This window comes from Coturnix japonica, chromosome 18 (assembly GCF_001577835.2).
Source record: "Coturnix japonica isolate 7356 chromosome 18, Coturnix japonica 2.1, whole genome shotgun sequence".
Taxonomy (NCBI): domain Eukaryota; kingdom Metazoa; phylum Chordata; class Aves; order Galliformes; family Phasianidae; genus Coturnix; species Coturnix japonica.
In genome coordinates, this window is record NC_029533.1 from 5112906 (window position 1) to 5129222 (window position 16317).

The 16317-nt window shown below is 52.0% G+C and overlaps 1 protein-coding gene across 2 annotated transcripts in view; it reads right to left on the reverse strand.

The window, feature by feature from the left end:
• SLC38A10 (solute carrier family 38 member 10) overlaps nucleotides 1-16112 on the reverse strand; it is a 30131-nt gene extending 14019 nt beyond the window's left edge. For both annotated transcript variants that reach the window (XM_015879949.2, XM_015879948.2), the window contains exons 1-10: nucleotides 16014-16112; nucleotides 15270-15387; nucleotides 11818-11863; nucleotides 10161-10254; nucleotides 9176-9319; nucleotides 7740-7864; nucleotides 5172-5274; nucleotides 4645-4827; nucleotides 2634-2745; nucleotides 2368-2474 (exon numbers count right to left, since the gene is read on the reverse strand). In XM_015879949.2, the coding sequence (XP_015735435.1) occupies nucleotides 2368-2474; nucleotides 2634-2745; nucleotides 4645-4827; nucleotides 5172-5274; nucleotides 7740-7864; nucleotides 9176-9319; nucleotides 10161-10254; nucleotides 11818-11863; nucleotides 15270-15387; nucleotides 16014-16112 (1131 nt within the window). The remainder of the gene's footprint in view (nucleotides 1-2367; nucleotides 2475-2633; nucleotides 2746-4644; nucleotides 4828-5171; nucleotides 5275-7739; nucleotides 7865-9175; nucleotides 9320-10160; nucleotides 10255-11817; nucleotides 11864-15269; nucleotides 15388-16013) is intronic.
• Between the last annotated feature and the right edge of the window lie 205 nt (nucleotides 16113-16317).

The following is a 16317-nucleotide window of genomic DNA, read 5'->3' on the forward strand; positions in this document are numbered from 1 at the left end:
CACCACGCAGCAATGAGCAGGCAGCAATTCCTGACCCAAGCAGCCTCCAAAGCTCCTCTTCCCTAAGCGGGACAGCAGCAGCAGCGCGGCCTCCCAAGGAGGGGCCTCTCAGACACACGCTTGTGTCAACACTGGGAAGCCAACACCTTCCTGCTGGAAGTTCAACACTGTGTTTACAGACCTGAGCGCGACCTTCAGTGGTGTTCTGCCAATCCTCCCCAGGGCAGCAGGACACAGAGCTGCGCCATCACAGGAACGTGCTGCAAGGAAGGGGATGCTCCTCCCCAACTCATCCATGGCCCCGCAGGGCTCTCTCTGAGCTTTTAACTCCCTGCCTTGCTGTCACTGCTCTCCCCCTTAGCGTGCCATACCCAGGCTGATCCCAGCTGCAGCCTGACCTTCATGTTAGCTGTGACAATTCACAGCTGGGTGGCAGAAGCCAATGTCTGGGACTGCCCGCTTGCCCTGCAGCCCTCATGGCTGCTTTCAGTGCTGTATCATACCTTACGTTGGCATCACCTTCCCAGCTCTGCAGAACCCAGCTCCAGCGCTGCCAGCTGCTCCATGCTGGACATTGCTGGAAGCCAGAGGTGGCCCTGCACACATGGAAGAAACACTACAAGAATGTGAATAACCCAACAAGTCAAAAAGCTGGATTTGAGACCTGCTGCTTTGGAAACACGTTCAGGATGGTGCAGGTGGGGAGGCAGAACGTGTACGTGCATTGTTCAGGCAGGGAAAAGTAGGGAGGGCCAGCTCTGCCCAGGGCGGCTCCTTCTCCCCCCAGACTGCCACTATTCACAGGAGCACATTTTGATGGAGTGCAGCGCCTGGATCAAAGGAAGCAGGAATGAAGGAGGAGACCAAAGAAAGAGCTACGGGGTATGAATAAATGAGTCTCTGCAGAAGGCCTGGAGGGACAAGGAGAGGGTTGGGCCCCGGTCTCAGCTCCCAGAGCTGAGGCATGGAGTGCTATGCAGCCGAGCGCGTTCCTGAGGACAGGTGTGCCCTTGCTGCAGCACTTCAGAGCATCGGTCAAAGCAAGTATGCAAACTTGACAGGTCATGGATCATTCAAGAGAAGGCTGGACAGCTCGCTAGCAGCCCCTTCAAATGCCAGGGTAACCCGGGGGCTGATGCTTCAGATAAGCCCTTATTCCTCTGTGGGATTTCTGCAGGACAAACACCTTCTCCAGTCCTGCAAGCGGCATTTCAGGTCACGCATTGTGAGCGCCCCAGCGTTCAACTGCGGGCAGCTGAGAGTCGCCTTGGGCAGCCAGAGAGCTCAGCACACCCTGAGTGCAGTTTCAAGGCACTGCAGAGAAACGTTCTGGCTCGGCCGGAATAGAAAGCAATACTTGAAAGTGCTCTTTGTTTCCCTGAAAAAATCCAGGCTGGCATTCAGACTCCTGCTTGGGGTTTCAGTCAAAGAAGTTAGGACCAAAGTGTCAGAATTCAGAGTGAAAGCTGGAAAGTTGGACTATTTCCTCGTGTCAGAGAAAGCGTGGGGAAAGAAAAAAAAGCACCCTGCTTAAAAGCTTCACATACGTTTGCAAACCCACAAGTCATTAAACTCAGAAAAAGCCATTAGTTCTGTAGGACCCACAGAAATTCTTGCTCTCCCTCTGCTGACTCCACAGTTTGCCCAAAACCTTATTCCCAGAGCAGCGTGGTGGTGGCTGGGGATGCTGGAGCACAGGCCTGCTAAAAGGCCACAGATTCGGTCATTGTTAGATAAAAAACAAAGCATGTTAATTTTGACCCCATAAAAGAGCAATACTTGCAGAACCGAAGAGATCAAGCCCAGCAAAGAGCCACTTTGTTTCAGTCCCCGAGGAGGCCAATTCAAACTGGAGCAAGAGGAAAAGCTCAACTTTTAATAGCCTCTGAACGACCCCAATCTTTTAAAGATCAATTCCTGAAGCAACACTTCTACGTGTGTGTTCCTTTTTAGTATTATTTTGGTTGAGACCAGAGAGCTGTAGGTCAGCAGCAAGAACCACATCGCTGAGGAGCCCTGTTTATTTTACCCAGCCCAGGTAGGCTGAGATTTAACGTTTTATAGGCTGCCTGGATTCCCCAGTCTGTGGATACAGAACCTGGAGCCCATCAGAAGGCAGACTGGAGGCAGCATTTTACACAGCAAATGAAAGCTTTGCTCGCTGCTTAGAGGGATATAAAGAGCCTCTGTGCAAAATGGGGCAACCATGCACTGAGCCAGCCCTGTGAGCTCTGAGCAGAACAGTCCCACCTGCGACAAGAGGCTGCAGCAGGGAGCACGGAGCAGCTGCCCTCCTGCAGCCACATTAATGCTGTTCCCAGGCTCTGCAGAGAGCTTAGGGGGATGTCAAGCAGCATCACCACTGACCTGTGAACAAAGTGCATTCTTGTGGATCTTCTTGTAAATAAGAGCTGGGCAGATGAAACAAATCAGGCTTCCCATCGTAGCACCTGTCAGGCCCAGGACTGTTTCCACTGGCAAAGAAGAACAAGAGGAGTCAGCAGAGCTGTTCTCTTCCAGAATCACAAGCACAGCAGCTCTTGGCAGCTGCCTGCAGTACGAGCCCAGCCATCCTACCCAGCAGAGCCAGGAAGAATGAGCACTGGGCAGCTTTCCCCACACCCCTCACTCACCATTAGGGATCATGATGCCTCCTATCATGGTTCCAAACACGACAGCCAGCGTCAGGGCTTTAAAGCGAAGTGGGGGCATGTAACCCCCCGCAGCAAAGGTGCCATCTTTTTGCTGGAAGAGAAAAGGTGGGAAGGGGAGAGAATGAACTGAGCCCCTGTTGCACATATGCACAGTTCCGAGGCAATCACCCCTCAGGCTCTGCCAGTGGGGTGAAAGGAGCCAGGCAGACTGAACAGGGGCAGTTTCATCACCTCCGCACTGTGATCTCTGCAGCAATGAGGTGGGGGGGGCAGCTAGATGTACTTGAGTAGTTTTAATATGCAACTGCATCTGAACCTTCAAAACAAGACTGATAGGAGGCACGCAGCCAAAGCTGCTGTTTCCATCCTGCCCCAAATGCGAACTGCACAGCTGTATCCGAATCCTTCTGCCAGTGATGCTGCTGTGAGTGGCCCCGAGGCTGAGGGCATGAGAAACGAGCACAGCTGACAAGGCAGGAGGGAGCGCGGGCACTGGGAAGAGCTCTGGTTTTGCTGCACTGAGGCATCCCCAGCACCTCCGGGAGCAGGGCTATTCCCACCGCATTGCAGTGCGTGGGCCGGCTCCTCCGACGTGACGGAAGACACCCCAGCTGGGCTGCAGAGGATGAGCAGAGCTGCGGGGGAGCTGGCGATGCTGGAGGGTTTCCAGATGCCCTCCATTTCCTGTCCCAGCCCACGTTTCCCTGAGCAAGAGGTGTGGAAAGCACAGGATGCCACGGACCCACGTGCCCCTGAAAGCCAGCGGGTCCCCACGCTCCTGGGCACACAGATGGGACACAAAAGCAAAGTGACACATTCGGAGCCCAGGGGAGAAGTGAGGCTTCCCCAGCACTTCCAGCCCTCCACGTCCGCTGCCCCGCTCCAATAGCCTTCCCCCACCCTCAGATTCTCCCAACGTGAGAAAAGAGCCGGGGGCTTCTCACAGGCAGAAGTGGCATGATTTAGAGCTATAAATTGCTCGAGTTTTATTTCCTGCCCTAAGAGGTTTCTATTTATGCAGATACACAAAGGCCTCAGAACATTCCCACAATCTCTTACTGTTATTTACTGAATACCATCGGCATGCTTAGTGCCGTACAATACACAGAGGAGAACACGCTACTGCCACAAGGGACTCACAGTCTAAATCAGACAGACCAACTATAGTCACAGCGGCTGTCTGAAGATCTGACCCTGGGAAAGGTGAATGTGTGGGAGAGGGCTGTGCTGCACTGCAGCTCCGTGCTGTGGGCAGACACTGAGAAGGGGACATCTGAACCCCGAGAAGAGGAGGCTGTGCTCAGGGAGCTACTGACAAGGTGGGAAGATGGGAATTATGGTATAAGAGCAGGAAGGAGAGCAGGCACACAGAAGAAATGAGGCTAGGCTCTGAGGCCAGGAACAGAAGCTTGAGCTAAATGCAAAGCGAGATTGAGTTGGCCAGCTAAAGGATGCCAGCTGGAGCAGCAGGAAATAAGGAGGCTCCTCTGTTTCCAAAAGCACATTTCTCCTCCTTTGTGAGGGAGAGAACCAACTCAGGTCTGAACTGTGCAACACTTGTACATGAGAGTCGAGCAAGGAAGCAGCAGCCATGTGAGCTTGGGGGCAGCAGAGCAGGGCAGGCCCCGGGCTCATGGCCCCAGCACTGCTGCCCACAGGATTCCTCTGCAGAGAGGACTGGAAACTCAAAGCACCGCGGATTAACCACTCAATAGAGCAGAATGTACAGACTGCCATCAGCCTCCTGCTGTGCGCAGCAGGCACTTAACCTGCAGTGGGAGCTGAGCATTTGTCCCTCCAGGCAGCAGTACCCACCCACCAGTCTGAAACGTGCCATTGCCATTGTCAATGCAGCCCAACAGAACAGAGGAACAACTGTAGCCCAGGTCAACAGCCAACAGCAGAAGCCAAACAGTCACAGGAGCCCTTCAAAAAGCAAGTTTTTAAGGTGCACACCAAGGCTGCTCCTGGCCACGTGAGAGGGACTTACCTGCTGCTCAAAGAGAAGGGTGTTCAGCGCCTGTCTGCAAGGGAGAATCATCATGGGGAACCCCACAGCGACCGACATCATGAATCCCACTCGGATCATCTCCGTCACAAGGTTGGAAGGGAAGTTCATCAGGACGTTCCCAGCAATGGCTTCAGTGTAACTCACGTAGCCAAAGAAGCCCACCTGTCCGGCAGGAGGGGGAGGTGAGCAGGGGGAGCTTGGACTCCAAAGCACATACACAGCTGCTCTCTGCAAAAGGGTGGTGGGCAATGACTGCCCAGGAGTGAGGGCGTGCCAAGGAGGGAGTGTAGGGTCACCTCCATAGGGAGCCTTCTGGGAGCCTTGGCTGCAACACCCCCCCCAAAGAGTTGAGGCATTTTTCTCCATTTCATTTTGCTTTCAGCAAAGTATCTTTGAGAATAAATACAGATAAGGAGAAAGCAGCCCCACCTGGAGACAAATCATCCTCCCCATTGCCCCTCCAGAGCGTGACTTCTGGCAAGGAAAGAGAAGGGGAAGTTTCTTACCGTAATATAAAAGGTGGTGACCACGTTCAGGGAAGAAGCAAAGATGGAGCTCATGATTTTAACGGACGGCTCATCCAAGCTGTCATAGGTAGGCAAGACCTGACTGTTGAAAAGGGGTAAATTATTAGAGGAAAGTTTCCAGAAAGAAGGTAAAAAAACACCCAAACTCGAGCGCATTCCCTGCCTCAGCCCAGCAGCAAAACCTCCCTGACACCTTCCCCCTATAGAGCATAAACACTCGCCGCTATTCCACAATTTATACTGCCGATGCCAAGAGATTGCAGAACACTCATAACTCTTAAGCGTTGCAAAAATATTCCTGCTCTCCCCACCCCACCACGTGGAGCTGAACGTGTGATGTAAACATTTGGGTTCAAAAAAGTGTTGCAAAATTAATGGCCGTTTGCTCCGCTGAGCACCAGTGGCACCAGGCCAGGCAGAGCACTGAGATTATTGTTCTTGGAGCTCTCGGCGCTGATAATTAAAGTAACGCAGTGTTTACAAAGTAAAAGCAGGAAGAAGGTTGGAGCATCACACTGTCTGAAGGAAAAGTTAAACAAACAGAACTAAATGCAGCGCTTGTCATATTTCGGTGCTGCTGCTGGAGCTCAGTTTGGAGAAAGCCGGGAGTGCGGATCGCATGGGATTCGGGTACTTACAGCACGTGGAATGTACTTTTTGACATTAGATGCATATTTTAGCAACTCATTAACGTCTGGTTATTTGAATTCAAGTGGCTACATCCAGGCATTGCGATACTGAAGCGATCAAGAGGAGGGGGAGCACCCAGTGAGATGGAAGGAGGGATCCCCAACTCCAAGTGGGCAAAAAAGCCACGAACAGAAAGTGTGTCAGGCAGGGGAGCAAAATCCTTAACCCCAATCCCTGAGCTTCAAAGTGCTCTGCATGGATGGAGCTGAGCACCTGCACGAGGAGCCAAGCATCCCACTCTGCTGCAGGGACTGCCTCACAGCTCCTCTGGACACAGTGCCAGCTGCCTGCAGGGACTGACGCTCACAGGGGCAGTGAGCACTGATTTGTCCTATCCCCACTTTCAGCAGAATAACCACTGGCAGAAATAAGGGGTTTCCTCCTGCAGAGCCCTCCTGACACCCTGCAGGGCTCAGTTACACAAAGAGGCTGCAGCACAGGGAGCCCCGAGTCCTCCTGTTCCATCCTCAGCCCTGAAGCAGATTCCCATGCTACACACCTGTGGAGCAGTGACCCACTTTGTGAGCTCTGTAGCAACAGGCTTCTAAAGAGCCAACAGGATCGAACTCCTAAGTAAGTTAAGGTCAGCTTTTCAAAGTACAGCAACACCACCTTTATTTTTCCTTACTGTATGTATGCTGCATTTACATGCTGAAGGGGAGGGAGCTTTGTTTCAAGTCAGAACTATGTATTTTTTTAAAAGGTGATTCAGAGGTTTAACAAAAATCAAACCTATCCAGCTGAGAAGAACACTCTTATAAGGACTGCCTGGGCTGGGGCAGCACATTGCCCTAACACTTGGAGAAAACACGCTGTTTTTGGTTTAGCTTGCCACGTAAGTGCTGTGATGGAGTCTATATTTAGGTCCGCGCATGCTGGTCCAGACCAAATGATTTCCCTGCGTTTCCAACTCCCAGCAATACTGTGCTGGGGACTGTGTGGCTACCACATAAAAAACTCCCCTCGCCAGATGTAATGGAGACATTATCAGCAAGGCTGGAACGTGCTCGGGTGGGGACCAAGCTGCCAAGAGAGCCCATAAGTGGAAAACGCTGATTTGGATCGTGCATGTGGGTGTAAACACAGCAGTCTGAACAAATTTTATCTGTCACATTCATTTGCTGTTGGCATGCTACCCGTTTGCTAGAACTACAGGGGGGAAAGCCCAGCTCTGCCAGCCTTCCAATTGAGGATGGTCTTTTCCGTGTCCACATTTGGATATACGTTTCTATTTAAAGCCTGTTACTATTCTGGCCGGGCACGTATTGCTCACTTGCCATTTTGGTGCAGAAGGTAATGCAGCTAGAAATGTGAAAATAGCCTGCCGTCATCCTGCCCTCCTTTGTGCCAAAGGAAAGCACCGTGAAAAGCAGGTAACTGGAAGCATGCAAACAGCTATCCAAAGTCAATGACTCTGTGGTCCTCTTCTGCATATTTGCAAAGGGATTCAGGGAAGCAGAGGGCATGCATCACCCTGCAAGGGCCCTTAGGAGCACACAGCTCCTCTGCCCTCCCTGGTACTGATTCATTCTCTACAAGAAACAGGGGAAATCCATTGCTTATGCAGCTGTTCCAGAAGCAACGTGCATTACACTGCGGAGCTGTTTGGCCCAAATGATGTTATGTTGCCTAAGTGCAATAACTCCCAAGTGAAACACAGCTCCCTCCCCAACCTAGGTAACAAACGGGGTCACAACTGAGAGAGATGCTGTACTTCTGCAGGTTGTAAAATACTTGGATTAAAATAAAATAGGAAAACAGACTGTACGTATCCCATGCAGATCCTTATGACCCTCCACCCTCACAGAAATGCTCTGCACACCACAACTGCCAGCAGTGGGAAGGGTGGGTACTTACGACTGGCAGGCAAAAGACATGCCAAAGATGGGGATGCAGCGAAAAATGCCCTCCCAGCGTGTGTAACTAACTTGCTGCAGCCACTGCCCACTGAAGAGGCCATGCTTGAAGGACGACAACACGATCTGCAGCCAAGAGAAGAAAAAGGGGTTAAGATCCAGCAGGAACGCCAGCACTGGGACGCAAGGCAGCACACAGCAGCTCAGTGAGAGCAGTGGCCCCTGTACCGTGGCCTACTCTCAAATGTGGATCCCCCACCAGCACAGTGGGGACAGGGAGAAACTTCACAAAAACAAGGGGAGCAAGGCACCCAGCTCAGGCACAGGGGCTCTTTTGCCACTGACAGGGAAGCTGGCAGCCATTGGGTTGCACAGGAAACAGAAGGTAAATACGTCTGAATGCCTGTTTATAATATCGCCTGAATAGGGGTTTTCTAATCCCCAGAGATTACTTTTAGTGCAGCCAACTCTCATGAAATGTTGTGGTTTTCTTAAAGGCGCAGCTTCTGGAACACAGTAGTTTTGTGAAACACTCATTTACAGTTTCCAGCCTCATTACAGCTCAGAACTGTAACGCAGCCCAATCTACTTTAAAAAAAAAAGAAGAAAAAGTTAAATACGTGGAATTTCCACTCCTCCCTTTTCTTTCTTTTGTTTCAGTTCTTCCAGGCCTGAAATTTGGTGGAGACAGGGCTGGGGCTCCATGATCAAGCAGCCTGAGCATCAGTCTCCACCTCTCCGTACATGGTGCTATACAACGAAGCTTGGCCAAGCCAAACAGAGCGAGCTTTGGATAACCCTCAGCTTACCCGACTTGATCTAAATGGTCAATAATCCATTTATCTCAGGAAAGGAAAACGTTTCTAGAAAAATCTCTGAGGAAATACGCTCCATGTGTCAGAGCTGAGAGCTTAGGAAGTTTCCAGTGCACGAGAAGCAGAAACGCAACCACTTGTTGCCTGCAAGACATTCACCGTGGGTTGCAAAAAAGGCATGCAAAGCACACGCTTGTGTTCACAACAAGAAGTGCCTGCCCTCTGCAGATTATAAGCATTGAGGTTTCATGGCAAAACACAAAAGCACGATGAAAGCCCTTGTGTTTCGAGGCACTTTTCCCCACATCTTCCATCCTCTGATTTCAACTTTGGAGCTCTAAATTGTATGATAGCAGCGAGCAGAAGAAACCACAATTCGATTTGCTCGCCACCACAATCCATCGCTTTGTAGTGGCACACAGATCTGCTATCAGCTCCTGCTCTGTGCTCCCATGAGCCCAGCACACAGGCAGCAGCTCAGCCGCTGTGCCAGGCCCTATCAGTGCTATTTATCAGGAAGGACACATTACACTTGAGCCTTGCACCTGCGAGCTGTCCCCATAGGGCACACCATGAACACCTGCGTCAGCCCAGTGGGAAAACTCCCATCATCAATACTCACCACGAACATGAACACGGTGTAGAAGATGAGGGCCATGGCGCTGAATGACTGTATAGAGGCCATCATGTTCCTCTGGAGGCTCAGGGGAAGCACAATGCACAGGGAGACGGCGAAGAGGAGCACGATGCGGAAGCTGCCAGACACCTGGAATGGGACCAGCAACACAGAGCACACTCAGAATGCCTCACCAAATTAGCAAAGTAACTCCCTGATGCAGTTCTATAGGTATTTAAAGACTTAATGCTGAAAGCTTGCCATTTCTATAGCTGGGTCTGTGATTAGCTCAGACAGTCACTGGGTGCCACTGTTGCTCTGCACAGTGCGTGACAGGTCCACCCTAAAGTGGAAGTATTGGGGTGGGGGGGATGTGGGGGGATGGGGCTTTACACACTAATCCAACACAAGTGATTTGAGTATTTTCCATGCAATTAAATAAAAACTGAACTTACTCGGGGAATGGGAGATTGAAGTCTTGAAAATTCTGATCCAGAAAATTAATCAAAACCTCACATTGGTATTTATTATAGCAGAACACTCTGGAATGCTTGGAAATATTTAATACCTAATTTGGCTGCAGCCACGACGCATCTTTTTAACTTCACAGTCCCTTAATCAGAGCTTAGCAGCATCAGGAGGAGCAGATAACGGCCCCGCCAGGAGCAGAGGGGTGTGAGGGGTACGGGCTCACACAGAGGAACTGTCTGTCACTACCTGGCAGGGGAAAGCATTAGGACTGAAGCATCGTATCTCCTTTGTTAATCTGCTCCAGAATTAATAGCGACCAGTACTAAAGGGATGCGTTTTGCTGGCAGTGCCTTAAGGGAGGTTTTGCACATCTGATTGTTTCCTATGCTTATGAGCCACTAAAGCTTCCCTGGAGGTGCCCCCGGAGCAGCTCGTGGCCCTCTGAGCACACACTGCTCCATTTAAGGGAACTGGGACCACTGCCTGCACAGCAGCTGCAATGCAGCGAGGATTTATTTACCTGAAATCCAAGCAGCCGGGCAAAGAAGTTGGACCCCAAGTCACCAATGACAACATAGAAAGCAATGCAAGTTCCCAGCATCAGCCCAATCATGCTGCAAAACAACAAAGTATGGAGAGATTAGGAGGCTGAAGCAGGAACCCTGGAACGCAGCCGCAGCACAGGTTTAGCACAGACACGGGCTGGGGGGCTGCACACTGAGCCCAGCCACAACAGCTGCAGATTGCTCACAATCCTCCTGCACTCTCCCAATGACCAAGAAGCTTCCAGAGGATACAAAGAGTACATTTAAAGGGACTTAAAATAAAATCCAAGCAGGCAGTTGCTCGCTCGCCTGCAGGGGTGAAGCAGCCTCAGCATGCCTTGCTTCAGAGCACATCCACTCCTTAACTCCAACTTTCCAGCACGACACAATGGAGACAAGACCCAGATTTTACCAGTCTCATGCTGGAAACGTTTGGCAAGAAACAAAACAAGTCCTCCATCGACAGGGATGAAGTGGGGCTGTGCATCAGAACGAGCCCTGCTGGAGCCGGAGCGGAGGATGGCTCTTAACAGCTTGGCTAAGTCCATCAGTTCTGCATTCAGCCCCAGCAACCTAAAACCAAGGAAACTCCATCCACCTCTCCCCCACGAGCAACATCTCAGCCAGAGACGTGGCTCTGCTAACAACACGTGCATCGGTTTAACTGCTGTTTGGAGCCACAGAAGAAACAGACCTTAGGGATGGCAAGAACTCCTTTATTTCTTGGAAAAACATTTAACAGAATCAGCAAGAGGTCCTTCCAGCCGCACCCCCTGCAGCAAGGGCCTACCATGAAAGCCTTGGTAATGGCTCAGCTCTCAAACTTCCTTCCACAAAATGGACCACACTTTAATGAGAAGATTGTAGTACGAACTGCTTCTCCTCCCATTCATGATTGCATGGACCACTTTCCCTCCCGTTTCCAATTATAGCATCCCCGTGGCAATTACAGCAACTGCTTGCATGGACAAGTCACTTTTGAGAAATATTTGGTGTATTTTTAGTGTTCTGCAGCAATCTGCAGATGGGAACAGAGAACGAGCCAGCATCACTGCCTGCCCAGAGCTCCAGATGCCTCCAACAGAGAACCTCTTCTGGATAAAGCAGCACAGTAACACCATCCCACTGCCCATCAGGGCTTCTGAACGTGACCTGGGAGGGATTTTCTGCTGGTGTTGGGGTCACACGAGGCACAGGAGCCCAGCAGCTCTCATGCTGACATATGGACAGGGCCCTGACATGAGGTGCTCCCCAGCACCCGGGTGCAGGCGGCACCAGGCAGCTCCAGGGCGCACCTACAGCACAGGATGCTCCCCTGCAAACACCCAGCAATGTTGGCAGGGATCCCGCCCCTGGAAAGCAGCCACCAGCACCATGCCCACGAGTTCACAGCAGAGCAGGAGACGAGTTCGCTCTCCAGCTTCTGAGCCCAATGACCCAGAGCTCCTGTCTGCACAGAAGGTGAAGCCACATGAGCATCTTATTCCCCTTCATGATCAAGTTCCGGGTGGTGAGGAAAAGTTTTGGGACCAGGGTGGGCAGGGGGAGTAATAAAAGAGTACAGCAATGCCACAGAGCAGTGCTCTTCATTAAGGACAGACAAACCATTCCAGCTTTAAAGCACTAGATTACCTTGTTTCCACCAACATTTTCCCTGCTTTTCCATAGGCGTGAAATGCTGGAATAAGAAAGGGAAAAGAAAAACAAACAAATAGCAGTTAATTAAAGAAAGGTCCAGAACGTGGAACACACATCAGTTAAAAATTAATCAACGATAGTAACAAAGGGCACTTGAGCAGGAAGCCACCAGCACTGAGCTTGGGGGCCGCTTTCCCTTCCCACCGACCTATTCTCTTTTCCAGCCGTGCCCTCCACAAACTGAAAACCACATAAGACAGGGGGAGAAATAAAGATGAAGGAGAGGCAGAACGCAGGTTATTCTTCCTTTTTTCTCCCCCCCCCCCCACACTTATTTTATGTTAAAAAAAAGAAAGGCAGCGTGAAGTAGCAGCCACACATGGCAACCATTAAAAGAAAGTCAGCGCGGAAGAGAAAATATGCGTGTAGAAGATGCTGTGTGGCAAAAAGTTACTGCAGTGCAAAATTTCAATCACAGGCGCATTTTTATTTTTATCTTCCCACTCCAACTGAACCGCCTGACGTTTCTGGATGGGAGAGCTGAGCCGGTGCCCAGAACGCTCAATCCCATCCCCAGAATACCCAGCACTCACAGCCCACACCAAAGGGCTGCTGCCAAGAGGCTTCTTCCCCCTCCCATCCTTGGGGTTGTAGCTCGTAGCAGAAAGCCATCAGTAGTCTTTAAATCATCGGGAAAAGGGGGGGGTTCTTAAGAAGAAAAAGCCAAGAAAACCGTACGTATTTTTAGCTCCATCTCACTGGGTAGAATTGAGACCTCCAGTTCCAAAACCAGACCGCAGTGCCCGCCTGTCAGCGTCCTGCAGAGCTCCAACACCCACCCCACCACCCCCTGGGCTGCCTTTGTCTGCTCCCGAGGCACCGCACGCAGCCCCGGAGCCCACCAGCAAAACCAACTTTCCTCACTTCTGGAAGCTCCTTTTGTTAGTTTTAAATATTAACTTACAAACGATGATTTTCTTTGGGCTCGGCTTGAGTTCAAAACATTAAGGAAACAACACGTTCTGCCACAGAACGGAGGGGAAAGAAAAAAAAAACCAACATAACAACAACAACAAAAACCACAGCGGGAGACCCACAGCAGAAAAATAAACCGGCTTTGTTATGTGGGGCAGCGCTGAAAATAGCCCAGGGCTCCACGACAGACGGGGAGGAAGCAGAGCACAGTGGCGGCTGCAGCACAGAGCAATGCAGCTCCTGGCCTCCAGCTCTCAGCCACTCTGCAGGGAGAGGTGTGAGAGGAGAAGCAATGAGAGGAGTGGGGATGCTTCAGATCGACCTCCAGAACCATCGCTGCTATGGCACCGATCCCACCGGCTCCTTTTCCCAGCACACAGAAGCGTATCTCCGGATAACGTCGCAGCTGCTGCTGGTTTTGAAGCTTGAGGTGCTGAGAGTCAGTCTGTTTCCTCAGCTATTCTGAAATGATGCTCTAATGAAAGCAAGCCTTCAAACCTTATGGCAGATGACACGGGAAAAATCGGAGCATTTTATCTTGTGAAGGAGGAAGGAGACGGTGACCCCAAAATACAGCAAAACATCTTCAGGATGGGATCTCTATGTGCCTAGCAAAGCTGGGCAGAGCTGAACCTGCTCAGAACTACAGAAGCTCTTTCAAACCAAGAGCAGCTGCCACGTGTAGGTCACGTCCCAGCACTGGTGGCTGTAAGGAGCTGACCCAGGCTGCTGGGCCCTGCACACACACACGGTGCCCTTTGGCAGCTGCAAGGGGAGGCATTAACCCATTAATCCCTGGGAACTGCCTCTTGCTTCCCTTCTTGCTTGGCATCTTCAAAGGTGTTTCCCTTCCACACAGAGCAGTGCTGAAGAGCACAGGATTCCAGACAGCCAAACCCTTCACACAGACAGTGATGCAGGGAGACAACATCTGAGCCGGATCTCAGCCTGTGACGAGCCTGGCTCTTCTGTAGCTGGAACGCTGTCTCTCAGTGCTCCTCCGGAAGGGGCCGGCTGCCTAAAGTTACACTGCAAAACTTTCTTCCATCTTTAAACCCTGCCAAAGCCTCCCATAGAATCAGCTGCGGGGGCTGCCAGGATCTCTTCGCAGATGTACCAGGGCCCAAGCAAACGGTGACAAAGGCTGTCTGTGTGAAGCTGCTCAACCTTGATGCATTAGGATGCATTATAGGAACGTTGCCTTTCCTCCCAGCGCCGTCCCCTCCTGGTTGCTCGAGGTGGCACCTCTCCCAGTGTGCAGGCAGGGAGCAGAGGCACTTCTTTGTGCCAGCGCCCGCCTGCCAGGAGGTGGCAGGAAGCTGGGAAGCATTACTGGCCTCTGTGTATTCGAGCCCCTTGGCTGCGGGAAGCGCAGAGGACCCCTTTCTTCCTGGGAGATGCTCCAAGGTGGAGGGGACTCTCTGTACCCGGGTGAGAGGGAAGTGGCAACACAAAGGCTCCTTGTCAGAGCAGGGAGCAGCAGCACAGACAGCTGGGACAGGAGGGGCTGGGCCAAGGCAGACACCACCTGAGAGCTCTGCACTAATCAAGCCTTGCTTTGCTTCCAGGGCATGAGCACGGCTGCTAAAGCCACAATGCTCTTTAATTTTTCTGGTTTTTAGCTTGTAGCAAAGGCTAAAGATGCACAGCTTAGTAATAGAACCCCCAGCATCCTGAGCACGGTGGAAATCCATATGTCAACAACACAGTCACCGAGCGACCCACGCACTTCTTTAACTCCTCTACAAAAAAGCGATGCCAGCCAATGCTCTACTTCCCCAAACAAGAGACACCAAGTCAACACCCATCTTGTTTCACACGACAGCTGAGAGCACAGGATCCCAACCACCTCCTCCTGCTCCCCAGCTCAGTTAAAACGAGCAGAGAGGTCACAGCAGAGGCCAGCGCTGGCACCGCGCAGAGGCAGACGCTGCCAAAACCTCACACATGAATCTTGCAGATGTTTTTATTTTCTTGGCCACTTGGAACTTTGCACGCTGTTTCCTCTCCGCTCCCCCTTCTTTGCCATAAATGCACACACAGCTCAGACCCAGGCAGCCCGAGCTCCATGCCAGGCTCTGCTGGCAGAACCCAATGTCCTCAGCAGCTCGCTGGGTGGGGAAGCTCGTGGCTTTCATGCTGAGACCGATAATTTACACCAGACACCCACTACGCCAGCTCCCGAAAACTTGGGTTTGGATCAGTCAGCACCGCATCTCCTCCCCTGCCCTGCAGAGTCAAAACAATTCCTTGCCTATTAACTTCGCTGTCAAGAGCAGAATTAAACCCTCGTATCCCTCCGGGGACATGGCACGGGGGGAAGAGGCTGACAGAGGAACAAAACACAAATTGAAAACGACATCAAGAAATGGTTTGCTTTTCCAATAATATCAGTATGAAAGTTGTAAATTAAGTGGTCAAAGTAAAACCGCAGTTAAAAAAAGCAAGGCCCTAGAGCTGGAAATTCTCACCCAGGCCCGGGTAGGTCCTGCGCTTGCTGAGATTGGCCGATTTCACCAGGAACATGCAGGATTGATGAGTCATCCAAGAACAGAAAATCAAGAGCAGAGCTCCCAGGACAATGCCACACTGCAAAGGAAAGGGGGAGGGGTGTGGTTAGAAGACAAGCACAAGATGGAAAGTCAGGCACTCTGGGTCTCACTCCCATCCCTTGCTGCCCTCAGCCCCCCATCCATCTTCAGCCACACTTTTGCCTGCTCAGGGTTCTCCCTGCAGCCAGTACAAAGTGATGTATGAGCTCAATTTAACTCCTCCTGCAGCCTGAGGACCACACGGAGCAGCCAGCTGTGCCAGCATTAAGGTGTGACCAGGAGCCATTTGTGAAGCACAGCTGGATGCGATGACCTCAGAGATCTCCCTACCAACCTGAAACGATGCCGTGACTCACACCACACACCGCTGCATCCCCAGGGCTCATTGCATCCCATTGCAGCTCATGTAAACAACAGAGCCACACCTGAGCACAAAGTCCAATCCGTTACACACACAATAAGCACTAATTACACAGTTATTACCGAGCTGCATTGCAGGACAGGTGAGCAGGGGGAGACAACACTCACCCCCCACCCCAGAGCTCAGGGACCCCCGGGCTGCCCCATAATACCCCATAACACCGAGGGGGGCCGTGATAACAGCAAGGCCCAGCACAGCAAGGCCCGGCCCAGCACAGCAAGGCCCGGCCCGGCCCAGCTCACCTGTCGGAAGCAGAAGGGCACGGTGAGCACGCTGACCCCCACGATGCTGTTGACCACGTTCATGATCAGGCCCCAGTTGGATCCAGCCGAGGCCGCCATCACACACGGCGGGGTCGCCCCGCAGGGCCCAGCCCGGAGCCGCCCCTCCGCCCCGCCCCGCCGCTCCCCTCAGCCACCCGCCATGGCGGCACCGGCACCGGCCACAGCGGCACTTCCGCCTTCCGCTGCTCCGATGGAACTTCCGGGCAGCGAGACGAGAGGGGCAGAGCGGCCTAAAGCGGCGCTCTTGCCGCCTTGGAGGACT